The sequence below is a fragment of the Scomber scombrus genome, chromosome 9 (assembly GCF_963691925.1).
Source record: "Scomber scombrus chromosome 9, fScoSco1.1, whole genome shotgun sequence".
Classification (NCBI taxonomy): domain Eukaryota; kingdom Metazoa; phylum Chordata; class Actinopteri; order Scombriformes; family Scombridae; genus Scomber; species Scomber scombrus.
The window spans coordinates 14,510,576-14,526,415 of record NC_084978.1 but is presented as its reverse complement, the minus strand read 5'-3'; the positions used below and the strand labels follow the sequence as shown (position 1 = coordinate 14,526,415).

General features: G+C 41.6%; 2 protein-coding genes and 1 non-coding gene across 7 annotated transcripts in view; 2 read left to right on the top strand and 1 right to left on the bottom strand.

Moving 5' to 3' along the window:
• Positions 1 to 2,384: 2,384 nt before the first annotated feature.
• trnaf-gaa (transfer RNA phenylalanine (anticodon GAA)) lies at positions 2,385 to 2,457 on the bottom strand. Its single transcript has one exon. It is a non-coding gene; the product is annotated as a tRNA-Phe (tRNA).
• A 247-nt stretch (positions 2,458 to 2,704) lies between these two features.
• Positions 2,705 to 5,941, top strand: hs6st2 (heparan sulfate 6-O-sulfotransferase 2). Of its 2 annotated transcripts, none has more exons than XM_062425522.1 (2): positions 2,705 to 3,604; positions 4,595 to 5,941. In XM_062425522.1, the coding sequence occupies exons 1-2, from the start codon at positions 3,033 to 3,035 to the stop codon at positions 5,397 to 5,399; spliced, it is 1,377 nt and encodes a 458-aa protein (XP_062281506.1). In that variant the 5' UTR covers positions 2,705 to 3,032; the 3' UTR covers positions 5,400 to 5,941. The 2 variants fall into 2 exon arrangements, with proteins under 2 accessions (XP_062281506.1, XP_062281504.1); XM_062425520.1 differs by having other exon boundaries at positions 4,592 to 5,941.
• Positions 5,942 to 8,270: 2,329 nt separating this feature from the next.
• Positions 8,271 to 15,840, top strand: part of mbnl3 (muscleblind-like splicing regulator 3) — a 30,536-nt gene continuing 22,966 nt past the window's right edge. For 2 of the 4 annotated variants that reach the window (XM_062426317.1, XM_062426321.1), the window contains exons 1-2: positions 8,271 to 8,496; positions 14,531 to 15,681. In XM_062426317.1, coding sequence (XP_062282301.1) covers positions 15,508 to 15,681 — 174 coding nt within the window. In that variant the 5' untranslated portion in view covers positions 8,271 to 8,496; positions 14,531 to 15,507. Of the gene's footprint in view, positions 8,497 to 12,421; positions 13,055 to 13,315; positions 14,425 to 14,530; positions 15,682 to 15,840 lie in introns of those variants that run through there. The other 2 variants (XM_062426318.1, XM_062426320.1) reach the window with 2 other exon arrangements.

Here is a 15,840-nt window from a genome sequence, read left to right as displayed (position 1 = left end):
TAACCAATAGCCTAATCATCATTATTTAGTGAAAAAGGCAAAAGTGGCAATCCTTGTGGACGCCTCTTCGTGTAGTTTTTTAGTTTTGATTTGAGTGAGTTATCTTCCCTTTATACACGATCATTGATGACGTAGATGCAGCTACGTCACGTCTGTTTGTTTTTAACTGGCCTCATTTTACTCCTGCAGGAGAACATTTAATTTAATATAATCAGCCTGCAGACAGACTGGTGCTCACTGATCATCAAGGGCCTGATCAATTACCTTCTTGTACCTTATATTTAAAACTGTTTTAAAGTCATTTTTTACATAGGCCTATCAGCAGCTGGTATAAGTCATGACTGGGAAGAGTCATACTAGTTTTAATACAGCCACTGAATCAGATTCTGTGACACCATGAGAATTATGTTAAGTGTGGTTCAGTCAAGTCAGTTTTATTTATATGGCGCCAGATCACAAGTAGTGTCTAGTGCAGTTTAACATCAAAGCACAGAAAACCTGGGTCCACAGAATTATAGCAAGTCTTTAATTACTCCAGAGGAGTCCTAATTTGATGCCACTGTTAGAGGAATGTGGGGTGGAGCTGGGTAAAATTCCTCCCTGTGTGACAGACAATGGCATCCGCCCACACCCTGTGGACACATCTACAGCTTTCATGACATGCAGACCACAGAGCATTAGTGACACTGACTGAGCCCAAAAAACAAACTGTGCAACTAAGAGAATGTGCAGATTTTACTGTCTGTACAACTGACTGTTAACCTGAAGTTTAAAACTATACATATAATAATAATCCACATGACAGCATTGGTCAGTGAGTACCCTGAAAAAAGTTACATATAAATATAAATAGTGTAAAGTATTATTCTATTAAAATCATAAGATACCATACAAGCAAGTGTCTATACTATAATGGCCACAATGCAGCAGGTAAATTAATGGAAACCCCATATAGGGCTTACAGTATTACCACAGTATTTACTCTGCAGGCATGAATGATTGAATACAAAATAGTGTATTTATTGAAAGGTTACAAAAAATGAGGTAATACAAAGTAACTAGAGATAAGAGGCATATTTCACAAGCTCTACCACAAGAGCATGGTACTACAGGGGGAAACAAATTTCACATTACGCAAGACTGTTATATAAATGTTGACCATATCAATCTGGCCAAAAGACAATACATTGATGAACAAATACTAACAAGTGAAAGCTCTCCTTCAGTGATAATGGGAAACTTGCTGAAAGCCAAATTCCCACAGTGAATTACCACAAAACTGAATGAATGCAGTGCCTGTAACACTTAATTAAATTGGAACATTATGAGGCTCATGAGGCTGCTATGTAGGGCAGGCTTCCACAAAAAACAAGGCCAATACAAGATGTAGCTTAACTGTGTGGACATGTACTGAATGCACTGGGAATGAAGGAGATATATAATGTAACTTGTTATTAATTAACTGTTGATTTAATTATTCTTTTTTTCTTCACAAGTATGAGGCCATTTTGGTCACATAGAACTGTAATCTGAAAGCCATTTAAACAACAGTGCTATTTTGTTTATAAAGGTGGGGACTTTAATTTTTATTTTTCACCAAGGGATTTCATTCAAGATTTAAAATGAACCGTCGAGCTCATGGGACATATATGTAATAATAATAATAATAATAATAATAATAATAATGCATTTTATTTAAATACACCTTTTAAATCACTCAAGAACACCTTACACACATAACACAACAACAGTACATCAAACAATATAAATCAGGTAACACTGATGTGGAAGTTAGTGCAATTTTGCATAGATAAATAAATATATAAGAATATGACTACATAGTGCAATAGTACAATAAATAAACACGAATGTGATTGCATAGTTAGTGAGAGACAGAGTATGCCACTTGGAATAAGTGTGTTATACGAATATATATATATATATATATGTAGTATATCACTGACGTTAACAGGCCTGTAAGCTAGTTTATAATTTTCAGTGTTACTGATACTATTCAGGAGAAATGGCTGTAACCAAGAGTTTAGAAATACTGAGATCACCCAAGTAGCCTCGCCACACTCAAACAATTAGGAAAAGTTTTTTTAAAAACTAAGGATAAATGTACATTTTGTTGTTGTTTGTAATCTTTTTAAAACCTGTACATCTTTCTGTGTCCACCTGGAGTAAATTCTGGGGGTAAGAAATAAACCCAATTGATGTATTTATTCAATTAGTTTATGCATTTGCTAATTTTTCTTTGCCTTAAAACTGACCACATTTGAAATCAGTTGGTCTCAACAAAACAACATACGGCTTCCACAGTTAATAAACTCAAATTCAGGGGTGAACATCAGCAGAGGAAACTTTGTTCACTGAGTCAAAAATGCCGAAACCCGGGATCGAACCAGGGACCTTTAGATCTTCAGTCTAACGCTCTCCCAACTGAGCTATTTCGGCGATAAAAAACTGACCACCTAACACGCCAAATTAATTCAAACACACTAAAGCGACATGCAGCAGCAAATTATAAGTGATATTGATTGATTATCAGTGATTAACGAACACATGTTGCTTCAAACAGTTTGAACCGGCAGTAAGGTTGACTTTGTGTCTCCATGGTTACGTCCACTACGTTGCGGTGACGTAACTTTTGCTCTCACGTTTAGCGCAGAGGCTGCTGGGAAGAAAAGGTCAAGAATCGACGGCAGTGAGAGAGGCTGATTTACTGCTGAGGAGAAAGACTATCACTGTAAATATTACTGAGAAAAAACAACGCTACCGCCAAAACTACGTATCTGTCTGCTGTGAGACCTCTGCGCATTTCTGCTTACAAAACAGCAAGTATTACACTGACATGTCGCCCGTTTAATTGAGCCTCAGTCGACGGTAGCTATCGTTAGCTGGCTAGCAGCTGCATTGTTATTGTTTTGGCTTTTTTTAGGCGCCTGTATAAACATTACTCCCAGAGGTTCCCCAGTCGAGGCACGGCCCCGGGACTGCCTGAGTGATGTTTTTCTGTCCGTCCCGGGAAGATGGATGAGAAGTCCAGCAGCAGCAGCCACCACCGGCTCCTAATCGTCCTGCTCATGGTGTTGCTCTTCGGCGTCATTATGATCCAGTATGTGTGTCCCAGCAGGTCTGAGTGCCAGATGCTGCACCAGCTGGGCTCCTGGTTTAATGTTGGCAGTGCAACTGGTTCCCGGAGCAATGAAAACCAAGAGGGTCTTCAAAAGGATCCGTACATTGCAGAGGACGGCGCTCTGGTCCGTTTTATCCCTCGCTTCAACTTCACCAAAGCCGATTTATACCGCGGTGTAGACTTCAATATCAAAGGGGACGACGTGATTGTGTTTCTGCACATTCAAAAGACAGGCGGCACCACGTTTGGTCGTCACCTGGTGCGGAATATTCAGCTGGAGAGACCCTGCGAGTGCCACGCAGGTCAGAAGAAATGTACTTGTTACCGGCCAGGTAAAAAGGAAACTTGGCTCTTCTCCCGGTTCTCCACCGGCTGGAGCTGCGGACTTCATGCGGACTGGACTGAGCTGACCAGCTGCGTCCCCTCACGCATGGACTCACAGGAGGCCTCCAGGAATCTGCCCAGGTTGGTGAAGAGGGAAGGGATGCTTGGGTGGGTATCATAGGGGAACTTGAGTCATACAATCACAATACATACATTTCAAGTAGGGACAAAAATAAATAAATCAAAAATCTTAATGTTTTTGAACATCAATATTATGACAGTATTGTATCACTGCTTTTACCAAATATTTACACAGAAAATAGATTTTTGTTAAATAAAAGCAAAGTTATGTGGATACAATGATCACATGGGTAAACTCAAATTTTAGAACAGCTACAACACACGACTAACTCAACACACGACTGTTGAGTTAGGGTTAGTTGTTCACTTTAGTATAATGCAGCATTTAAAACCAGGAAAATGCCACACTTATGTCATATCACGATATCCAGTATCTAAGATGATATTTAGTCTCATATCACATCATCAATATAATATAGAGATATTGCACAGCCCTACATACAATATCTTAAAGATTATTGAGCAGTACGGACAATTGAGCAATACTCTGAAAGATAATCATCCACAATATATAATAGTCTTTACTGAAGAGGTAAATATACTCTAAATGGTCAAATTATGTTTTTTCCATCGTATAATGAAGTGATTTCAGAGGTACAGGTCAAAATGTTTTGATATTACATAGATGCTTTAGCTGTTAACCGGGTCAGACTGGCCTATATAGACAGATGTTCATTTGATGAGCTATTCAGTGCTGTCTAGAGTGTGAATCCAAGCAACACGAACCCAACTGGTTCTAATGAGATACTTCACTGACCATGTACATATTAGTTTTAGAAAAAATCTACAACTAATCACAGAATGATCGAAAACTATCTGGATAAAAATTAGTTGTTGAATGTTTTTTACTCTGCCTTCTCTCTGCCGAGCTTACTGACTGCTTCTTGTTAAATCATATTTACTGACCTCTGTGAGCTTTTGCTTTGGTTGCAACTTAAACAGAAAAATGAATATGAATAGACCTAATGTCCTCTTTTTCCTCTCCAGTAGGAACTATTATTATATAACTATCCTAAGAGATCCAGTGTCACGGTACCTGAGCGAGTGGCGTCACGTGCAGCGGGGTGCCACATGGAAGGCCTCCTTACACGTTTGTGATGGACGTGCGCCGACACTGTCTGAGCTTCCGAGCTGCTACGCAGGGGATGACTGGTCAGGTTGCTCCCTGCAGGAGTTCATGGACTGCCCCTACAACCTGGCCAACAATCGGCAGACCCGCATGCTGGCTGATCTCAGCCTGGTGGGTTGCTACAACGTCTCTGCCATGAGCGAGGAGGAGCGCTGGGCCCTACTTCTGGAGAGCGCTAAACGTAACCTGCGCGGCATGGCCTTCTTTGGACTTACCGAGTACCAGCGTAAGACCCAGTACCTGTTTGAACGTACCTTCAATTTGGAGTTCATCGCACCATTCACACAGCTGAATGGCACACGCGCCTCCAGCGTTGAGGTGCCTCCTGAGACGCAACACAGAATCCGCCAGCTAAACCAATGGGACGTGGAGCTGTACGAGTACGCCCGTGACCTTTTCCTTCAGCGTTTCCAGGTGGCGAGGCAGCAGGAGCGCAGGCAGGCCCGGGAGAGGCGGCAGCAGGAGAGGAGGCGACTCCGTGGACGGTTCACAACAAAGCTAGGGAGGCAGCTGAAGCCCACAGAAACCTCCCGTTATCCTGTAGTAGAGCAGAGGGGAAAAGCTGATGAAGCCGGTGTGGAGTCTGAGGTGCCGCTCCCAGACTGGTGGGATCTAGATGAGAACGGCACCTTGGAGGACTACATGGACAACGTGGAACAGTGGTAGTAACAGGAAGAAGTAGTACGATGTCTTAATACTGAGTGTACCCATCTCTGCCTTGTCTGTTGTTAATGAATCCGTTATTTTAAGTATATGCCTTTCACTGAATTTACTTTTTTCTCACCATGAACTGTTTTAAGTAACACTCATTTATTTATTGATATTGATTGTATTTCTTTGCCACAAATGATATTCATAATGGATATAGTTCCCTGACAGAAAGAAAGGTGGGTTTAAGCTACCTGCAGTCTTTCACACAAGGCTCTATGATTGTTCTCATGGCTTTCACACACATCTGAACTCTTGTGATGTAGCTTGAAACAAGGGGGTGTTTATATTCTCTTTGTTAGAAGGAACAATGTAAATCTTGTTTTAATCAGAAAATATGCTACTGTTTGTGATTTACAATCTGTATGTTTGCCAAACTGTTGTCTTGTCTGAAATATGTACATTTTTAAAGGTACCAGTTTTTAAGTGTCTTTAAGTTACAAAAAATAGATACCTCAATGTGTAGTATAACTGCAAATGTTGTAAAAAAAAAAACTGAATGTGTCCCAAATCTACCTTTTTATAAAAAAAAATGTTTTTACATTCACTGAACTGTTGTCCTAATGTCATTTTGTCTGATAGACTGAAAGGCTGCATCATTTTGTTGTTACACTTGCAAGTCTCTGCAACACCAGCAGGGAGTGCTCAAGTAATGTTAATGAAATCAGAATCTCCTGGATGGAGTACTGAGATGAAAGTGGATCTCACAGCTTTTCTTAGATATGCATTTGAGCCATAGTTCAATGTGATCCTCAGAGGACATAAATGGAACATTTAAATTGATTGGTAGATTGTGTAGATTGGTCCACTTATGTTGAGCATAGTATTTAAAAGCCAGTTTCCCAATCTCAGCACTCACATGATGATTTTTGAGGACCATAGTCATGGGACCTGGTTCAGTGTGACACTGATGTATAGTTAAGGCGTGAGATAACCAAGAAGTTTGCCAAGAAGTGCTTTGTAAATAAAAACAATTCAGTGCTGTTCTCATCTCACTGCCAACGACAGTAATCCAACTTTCTTATATAGTAAACAACACTGTGCTCTGAAGTCATCTGCAGTTATGAACCTAAAGGAGCGATGATATACTGTATCAAGAGGTTTAAGAGTAGAGGCAGAAGAGTGCATATACATTTTATCACCTTAGTGTATAGTGGATAAAAAGGCTGAACAACTCGCTTTATGCATTTCTGGATGATATATGAATTATTACTATGTTTTTTGAGTAAGAGCTCATCATTAAGCCAGAAATCAAGGCATTTATGAGGATACTCTCTCAGTTGGTGTCCCATAATATTAACTTCAGTGGAAATCAATTTTCTAGACGAAAACAGCAGGCATTTTGTTTCTATCAGGGTTTTATTTACAGCACAGAAATCAAAATGCAAGGTTTTGAACCACCTGGGTGACAGAGGGCGCTGTTGTATAGAAAATAGCTTCGTCTACATAGGAACACATGAATTATATTGTTTCTAACTTTTTCACCAAACCTAAATAAAAGTAACTCAGACTATATAAAAAAAAACAAATCATATGTTGCTTCTGTCAATTTTCAAAACCTAACAACAGGCCTATACAATAAAAATTGTTACAATGCAATAGTTTGATTTTTTTTAGGTCATCAATTCATCAGATGAAATATTTTGCAGTAGAGCAAATAAAGACAGTGTAAGCAACATCAGAGTGTTAGCCACTCGCTAGCAGGCGGCGATCTAACATTATTTCCTATTTTTGGCTGACATTTACATGTGAAAAGTAAAAAATCACTGAATACTGTTATATTATCTCTTAATAAAGTAACTAAACGAGTGACATGACATGAATATATAATATAACAGCCTCAATGTTTAAATGTATTTTTTGAGTCCTCTGGCAGCAGTTGGCTAACTAATGTTTACATTTGAACTAGACCCGTGAGCCAAACTGCTAACATTATTCCTATAAAATAATAACAAATATTATAATAATAATAATAATAATAATAATAATAACAATAAAAATAAATAAAATAATACATTTTATTTGTAACGCACTTCACATTTGAAGCCAATTTCAAAGTGCTACAAGGTAAAAGCATCAATATAAAATACTTTTAAAAAACAACTAACATAAAACATAAAATAAGAGCATAAAAGCAGCAGCCAGCAAGGTTCATTTAAAGTCAAAGGTTCTGCTAAAAAGAAATGAAGTAAAACAGTCAGCACTTAAAAGATACTACATCTTTAAAGTGGCAGCACACACTTGGGGTATGGATGGCTTTTTTGGGGGGACTAATGATAATCTGACCTTCAGTTAAAAAGACATTTGGCCCTCAGTCGGCAGGCAGCTTTATTTATATAGCACATTTCATACACAGGAGCAACTCAATGTGCTTTACATAAAAACAAACATTTAACCGTAAGAATTGGAAACATAAACATACAATACAAATAAATTAATAATAAGTATCCATGGAGGTGTTTTCTTTATCTATGTGTATGTAAATACATAAATAAATAATAAAACCCAATTATAATACAAATTGGAAACATTAAAACATACAATTTTAAAAAAAGTAATAATAAGTATCCATGGAAGTCTTGTATCCATTATCCTGTACCACTACCTGCGACGTGTTTATGGTAGTTTACCTTGCTTGCTCTACTTTGGTCGTGACTTTGATTTTCTCTCCGTTTGCTTAATAATGTTATCCAATAAACGGAGGCAAACACTCACACACTTTCTCTCCCAACTCCTCCCTTACCATTTTGCCCTCCCTCTGTTTTTTCTCCTCCCAAATCACTCTGCTGTGTGTCCACTCAGTGTTGCACCAGAGCAAATGTAGTCGCAGCTAACATTTCAGACCCCTCGCTTCTTTCTTTCACTCCGCGGTTTTATTATTTCTAGCTAAGCGTTAACACGTTTTTTTTTTTATCCTTATTTTATTGTAAGGCAAAGCTGAGTGTATAGCAGATAACAAACGAGTCTTTGTGGGGGGAAATATACACTAAATACACATTTTAACCGACGTTAATTTAAGGGGAAGACATTTGAATCGGATTTGGACTATAAACAGGTAAGAGGCTGAGCATGACCACGTCTGGCGCAGTTGACTTTGCAGCAATATTAATGCTACCTGACGCATTCAAGCTAACATTAGGTGTGAGTTGTTATTCATTCTTGCTTGTAGCGGTGTTTTCTGCCTTTTCCTGCCTGTTGCGTGGAGGCTCAAAGCAGCCTTTGTTACCGTTAATAGCTTTGTTACACATTGCGCTGCACCACGGTAATAACATTTGCATTTAACCTGCTTTGGGCAGGTCTGCTGATAGATGACCGCTGTGCTGCATATGGACACAAATAACGCTGCAAGCTGCTTGCACATTGTGGCGTGCATTGTCTAATGTGGGATTTGCACACAGGGATTTGGTTGAGTGCAATATGTAGAATTTCACTTGATGTCTTTGCAGTGTTTTAAATGGGTTTCATCTGTCATGCCACAGAGCTGAGAGCAAAAAAATCAATGTGAAATTACTTTGAGATGTACTCTGCTCATTGTGATATTGAGTTTATATCCATTACAGTTGGCAGAGGTGAGGCACACCTGCAGGTTGCATCCTGGTTAAATGTCTGTGAGGGATTTTGCTTGCAGTGTTGTCCTTGTTTCTTGTGAGGGTCAGACACTTCAGCCACCATGGCACACACACTGTTGTCACTACATGTCTACACACACATATATATATGTATTTCTCATGGATGTATTGCCACGTCTTGGCTCACTTAACAGTACAGCCAGTCGTGACAAGTTCACACTCCCTCTAGGCTGTGGACTCTGCACCAGTCTAGCTAGTTTTCCTTACTTAATATAAACACTGGTAAACCGACACACACAGGCATACACCACATTTCCTACATAACCTGTTTTCATTTCTCTCATTTGGAAACACATTAACTGCCCAGGAAGATGGTGCAGATAAAAACCAACCATCAACAATTAAGCAGCAATAATAAATCAAGTGTTGTGCTATCAGTAAATTATTTACTCAGCTGTAACATGTACAGTTAACTTTCATGAAGATTAGTATAGGGATGTGAAACTCCAAGCTCAAGTGTTATGGTCAAGTAAAATGAAAGCTGCAGGGCCTGCACTTTATTCTCTTCTTTGTTAAAAAGTTCAGCAGCCAAAGTTAAGCTGAGTTGTTCCAAGTATTCATTCTGTGAGTCGGCTATATTGTCCCCAAGATGGGATAGGTTTGGTGTATGTTTGATTGAATGAAAGCTGTGGTGCTTTAATGAGCTGAAAGGATTACTGATACTTAACCTAATTACTTTGCACCCTCCCTCCAGGCTGCTGGCTTTCACTCTCATTGTGATTTATGGATCTTCCACCTTGTGCTTTTTAATCAATCACCTGGTCATTGATGTTATCCTGTTTTGTTCTTGTCCTTGTATCGTGGCCGCTCTCGAACGGAATTGTCTGTTTGGTGGACTGGTGGATCATGCATATCATTTTAGATGGAGATCAGCGGCATTGTGTTTACATAGCTTCAGTGTTTGTTACATAACTACCTGTGCCTACCAAAAAGGAATTCACCAAGCTTTTGGGAATGGGGAAACTCCAGATTAAAAATAAATTCCCACCGAAAACTCCAGAGATTCTCATATGAAACCAAATGGTAACACAAAATCCCTTTCTGGCTTTCCCCAGTACATGAAGTGCTGAGCCTTGTAGAAGTATGATCCTTTTGTTCTCTCCTTTTCTCTGCAGTATTAGCCTATAACACTGTACTTTCCCATACACTGTGCATATTATTTACCCAGTGTTCTTGCTCACAACAATGCAACAATAGAGCAAGCTAGATTCCTACATATTGGCATATTTTCTCCTTTGAGTGCTTGAAGTTCAGCCGATTCTTGAGTTTTATCATTCTTTTATGCTCTTTTAACCTATAGCACTTGACCTGTCCATTTAGCCATTCCGCTTAATCTTTTTGCAGTTCACAGTAAGTGCAACAAAATTCGTAAACTGTCAAATTTGCCATCAACCTCTGGCTGGAAATGAAAGTTTTATAAGCCTTTTAATACTTCCATGCCTATATAATGACTGTGCAAAAAATTAAAAGGAAGGGGATCAGTCTAAGAGGAGAAAGATCCACACAATATTTCATACGTCATTCCTGTTTAAATTTACATACGGGCACCTGAATGATATCAGTATTTTTGCATTTATTCTTGAAAAATTGTCCTTTAATGTGTCACCCTGCCTTTCGCTGAATGTGTGGCTGACACGTTACAGTTTTATTGGTATAAGGCTATCTGTTAATGTCAGCAGATAAGGTGCAGGGCTGTCTGTCGAGGTGGCACCCAGCCTGCACACCAGCCATGATGCAGACGTCAGAGCTCTGGTGAAGGTTACACTGTCGGTAGCCCTTTGGTGCACTGAGTTTGACGAGGGACGCAGTGCGCTGGAGTCAACAGCAGCCACCCCCATCTGTCCTCCTTACCCCCCCCCCAACCTCCTCTTCCTGTTCCACCTACACGTTGACCCCCACCTACTGACTGCTGGAGCCCCTCTTCTCACTGCAGACACCTGGAGGACAGGCAGCAGCATAATGAATGTTAGAACTAGGACGCTCTATATTTATTCACCGTGCCGCATCCCTGCAAATGACTGTTTATGCTGCAGTGTAAAGGTCAAACAAGTTCAGTAGGCCAAGATTGGTTTCTGTACAATATTTACACGTTCTATAGAAGTAAAGGAGAAAACACAACCGAAAGTTGTGGTGGAACATCTTGAACGGATCCGCGTATCAGAGCTGAAACAATTTGTCAGTTAATTAATTAGTCAACTAAAGTAATTGGCAACTATTTTGATCATCAATTAAGTGTTTCTCTCATCACTTTCTTCTTTCAGCTTCTTAAATGTGATGATTAGCTGTTTTTCTTTGTCATTTATGATATACATAATTAGTTTTGGACCACTGGTCAGATAAAACAAGCTCTTCGAAGACGTGAGAAATTGTGATTGTAATTTTTGTACTTCATTAATCATGAAAATGTTTGTCTTCTTAGAAGCTTTAACCCATTCATCAATGTCGTGAAGGACAACACTGGGATTGCTGTGCTGTGTGTGGGCTGTGACTGCACAATAACGCAGCCTCAAGCGTGTAGCATCAAGCCTGTGTCTCTTGAACAGGGCTCGTGATCAATATTTAGCTGTAGCAGCACTTCAAGACAAACTTCCCTTTTCTTTTTCCTCAGCCGTATCCTCACTTCATCTGCCTCTTAATTATTTGATCCGTGGCTGTTTGTTATTCTCATGTCTTGATGTGTTTATCTCTGCTGTGGTACTGGAGATAGTGTTGTTGTGTAATATTGCAGTTTGGTTGCTGATGTTTCATTCAGAACTGAAGGATCTCCATTTCTAAGGAGCACCGTCTCCTAAAAAAGACGGCGGATGTCGAAGTAAAGCATCCAATAAATGTGAGGCGTATTTTTGTTGATGGGGACAATTCATGTGACTTTGATTTGGTAATTTTGTTGGGTTTCTTAAAGCTTGTGACATCTTTGGAGACAAAGTCATCTGCTTGTTTTTTTTCATTAATGCTCGGTGAGTCGAGCTGCATGAATTTCTAGAATTCTAGAATCTTCATGAAGATAGCAGCGCTGGTGGTGATATTGGCCGACTGCTGCTGTTGAATTATTCATTGACTAATGCACAGATTAGTCCCACGGTGTACTTACACAGCCGAGTCAATCAAAACTTGGTGGGTTGACTGCTTTTTATGTAATAGTTTAACCTGAGTGCACGTTTGATTTTGTCATTTGTTCCTCTTTTTTTTACAGGTCCTACTTTTCTGCTTTCAGATATAAAGTGGTTAGACCCATTTTTGTGTAACTCATTCATAAAACTACCCTCCTGTGTTATCTGAAATATCAGATCTACTGACTTACTAATAGCTCTCACGTGTCTATTCATCAACATGCTGAAACAAACACAAACCCCATGTGGGCATGGCGTGATTTCTCTATTTATAGCTGCCCCCATTGTCTTACAGTATCCGTAATGGCCCTGATAGACGCCAAAGGCAAAGGTGACAAAGAGAGGCTTGGTTAAACAACTTGGTGACATTTTCAGAAGGGGGGAACTCCTGGAAAGAAGAGTGATGGCAGCATAGTATTTTAGCAAAGTGAAAGGTACAGGGTGCGGCCGTGAAGTGGAAGGGCTTTGTAGCCAATATCTACTGCGTAGCTTTCCAAGAACAGTTGTAATGGCAACTGTGCACCATTTGGTGTCTGGTGTGGCGAGAGCGAGGAGAGGAAGTGAGGAGCGTTGCCGAGGAGCATTTTGATGATGCGGGTTGCATATTGCTGAGCTGCGTCGTCAGGGCATGCGTAAGCAAGGGTGCCTGATACTGATGTGGACCTGAATGCAGGACGGGCAAAGCTGCAGGAGGAGTGCTTGCCTTGTCCCCCTGAGAAAAGTTTGTATCGATCTGCAGGTAGGCTGAGAGGAGGTGGAGGCACAGACAAGCATAATAAGCAAAGGAGTTGCTGTACCTGCTCATCCCTCATTCCTGCCTTTTTGGTTTTCTTTTTTTTTTGGCTGGGATGTGTCTTTGTTCTTGTGTTTGAAGGTGGGTGTATCAATTCAGCTCCCACCTCCCCCTATCCCTCCTTCTCCTACTCCACTGCAGTGTTCTCCTTCTGGGTTGTCTATCTGCATGCTCACACACACACACACACACACACACACACACACTCCTTGCCTCACACTCTCCCCCCCGCCGCTTCCTCCGTCTGTGTCTGCTGCCATCAGACACAGGGACTGATAATATCTGCTCCAACCCCCTCTCCTCCTCCTCCTCCGATTTTTTGTACTCCTTCTCTCCTGCATCCAGCCTATTGTTTATTCACTTCACTCCATTGTGTATTAATGTACAGTGCCCTCATGTTTTATACAGGCAAGCCCTCTTTTTCTTAAAAAATTCCCATGTCCAAAATGCAGTTTGGACTTTGCCTTCCCCTGGGAAGCTAAATTGTAGTTTCTCCTCTGTGTGTATCTTTATTGGGCCACCTCACTGATTGTTATCTGTATTCAGTTAGTGTCCAGACACGTCACTGTACTCCCTCACAGTGAGCCACACAGCAGCAGGCTGCATGCGCTCTCCTTGCATCACACTGCAGGAGAGTCCACCATCTGAATAAGACTCAACTTTATTCCTGCACATCTGTCAAAAGACAAATCTGTTTGGAGTCACTTCAGAGTTCTCGTACAGTTTGAAAATCAGCATGTGGCTCAGCCATGACTGTGCTTCGCCAGTAAAAAAGCCTGGGAGGAACAAGGACGGGCTCTGTTGAGGGAGGAGCCGCTGTGGAAACTGCTCTGTCATTGGCCGGCGACGTGCTCTGCCTGCCTGCAAAAGTCTGTCCAATTGGCTGCAGCCTGGCATTGAGCACAGCAGCTGCAGTTGTGAAGAACTACCCCTTCTCTTGCTGCCTTGTCTCTCCTTTTTCTTCTTCTTCCACATTAATAACTATCTGCCGTAGTCGTGAATGACTGGTGACGAACTCACGTGCCAGCTTGTAGCTTTTCAAGGACATCGCTTCTGACAGTGTATTGCAGTATGATTCATGTCAAGTCAGTCAATTACTTTCTGCTCCGTAGAGCTCAGGGAGTTTAAGTGACGTCTCTGTCCTGCCTGCAATTTCCCTCCATCCCCTCTCTCTCTCTCTCTCTCTCTCTCTCTCTCTCTCTCTCTCTCTCTCTCTCTCTCTCTCTCTCTCTCTCTCTCTCTCTCTCTCTCTCTCTCTCTGTTGTATCACTTAATCAAGACATAGCTTGCCCTTTCCTGTTCATTGCTGCCTCGCTCCCTCCCGTATGCTCTGCTCCCCTATTTGTTTGTCCTCCCTTCTCCCTTTATTCTCTTTGGCTTGTTCCCTTCCTCCCTCCTGCCTCGTGGTCCTCATCACCCTCCGTTTAGCCTTGAAACGAGCTCCACACGAGGTTACAGCTTTATATTAACGCTGCATTTTAAACCTGCTCTTCTCTCTTCAACAGGCTGCCATTTTGTTAAGGTTTTAGATTAACGTTTGTTTTTCTGTTTTTACAGTCCACAGCAGGGGTTTGGCAACAAGCAAGGACATGCTGAAGAGAGGTCAGTGAGGAGGATGACAACAGAAGAATAAGGGAAGGAGGGATGAGAAAGAGGCTGAAGTAAGAGGAGGAAGTGGAACTCCAAAGTGCCTACTGCGAGGGGTCGTCTGCTGCTGTTTAGCTGCTGCACTGCTGTCTTCTCCTGGATAAGAGCAGGACGGAGCCCAGTGTGTATTTGGCCCTGAATGGAGGCTATATGTCATCCTGACAGCCACAGAGTCATCCATCCCATGTTGCTGAGCTGCAGTCCCCTCATACCCTGAGCTGAGCCACCGCCTCGTCTCATCAGCAGAAGGACGCCATCCCTATAAGGTTCTGCTTTTTTTCTTTCTTTTTAGTTTGTCGGCCAGTCAAAAGATAACTAGTACTACAGCGCCTGCTACAGCCTTGGCCATGTTGACGTGAATGTAACAGTGACTTACGGTGGGTGTCAGTTGATCCGGCGGCCAGGTGAAGGTGCAGGCACTCGGAGGCAGGGCAGAGGGCTATAGACAGAGTTGTCTCGTGCCTCCCTCTCCTTGAACAGTGTCTATCTCAGCGACATATCCAAGCATGCCAGAAGGGATGTCCTCAGAGTAGTGTCTGCTTTTTCTCCTCTCTCTTTCTTTTTTTTTCTTTCTCGAGACAGAGCTGGCCTCTGCTTAACAGTCAACCCCCTCTATCTCACACTAGTGAAACTTCAGCTGCCACTTTTCCCAGGAAGAACTAACAAACATCCCCCAAAAATACCCCAACCAAAAGGACTAGCTACCTATTTGTGCTGAAGAAACACTGAAAATATTTTTATTTCTATTTCCTCTGTGTTTTTCTTGGGATTTTTTCCCCTTGCGACACTATTAGTCACCCTCTCATTCACCAGACAGTTTTCCGTACGTCTGCCCCCCACCCCCCACCCCCCCCACCACCACCACCACTGCTCGGTGTTTGTCTGTGATGGCTGTCAGCATGACCATGGGACGGGACACCAAATGGCTGACCCTGGAAGTGTGTCGTGAGTTTCAGAGAGGCACCTGCTCACGGTCTGATGCCGAGTGCAAGTTCGCCCACCCCTCCCGGAGCTGCCATGTGGAGAATGGCCGTGTCATCGCCTGCTTTGACTCACTCAAGGTAACAATGCAATGCACATGTCACTCCTCATCAGTCCTTGGCATACATCTCTTGTTTGTTGCGACACATGCCCTGTGGACTGTGTCAGGTCAGTTAAGGCTGCATAATACTGTACCGGCACTGAAGTAAAAGTGGTGCCAGCTTTTAGACACACATACA

Coding starts and splice junctions, on each gene's coding strand:
- hs6st2 (XM_062425520.1), top strand. CDS start 3,033: ATGGATGAGAAGTCCAGCAGCAGCAGCCACCACCGGCTCCTAATCGTC. Junction 3,605..4,591: donor GCCTCCAGGAATCTGCCCAG/GTTGGTGAAGAG, acceptor TTTCCTCTCCAG/TAGGAACTATTATTATATAA.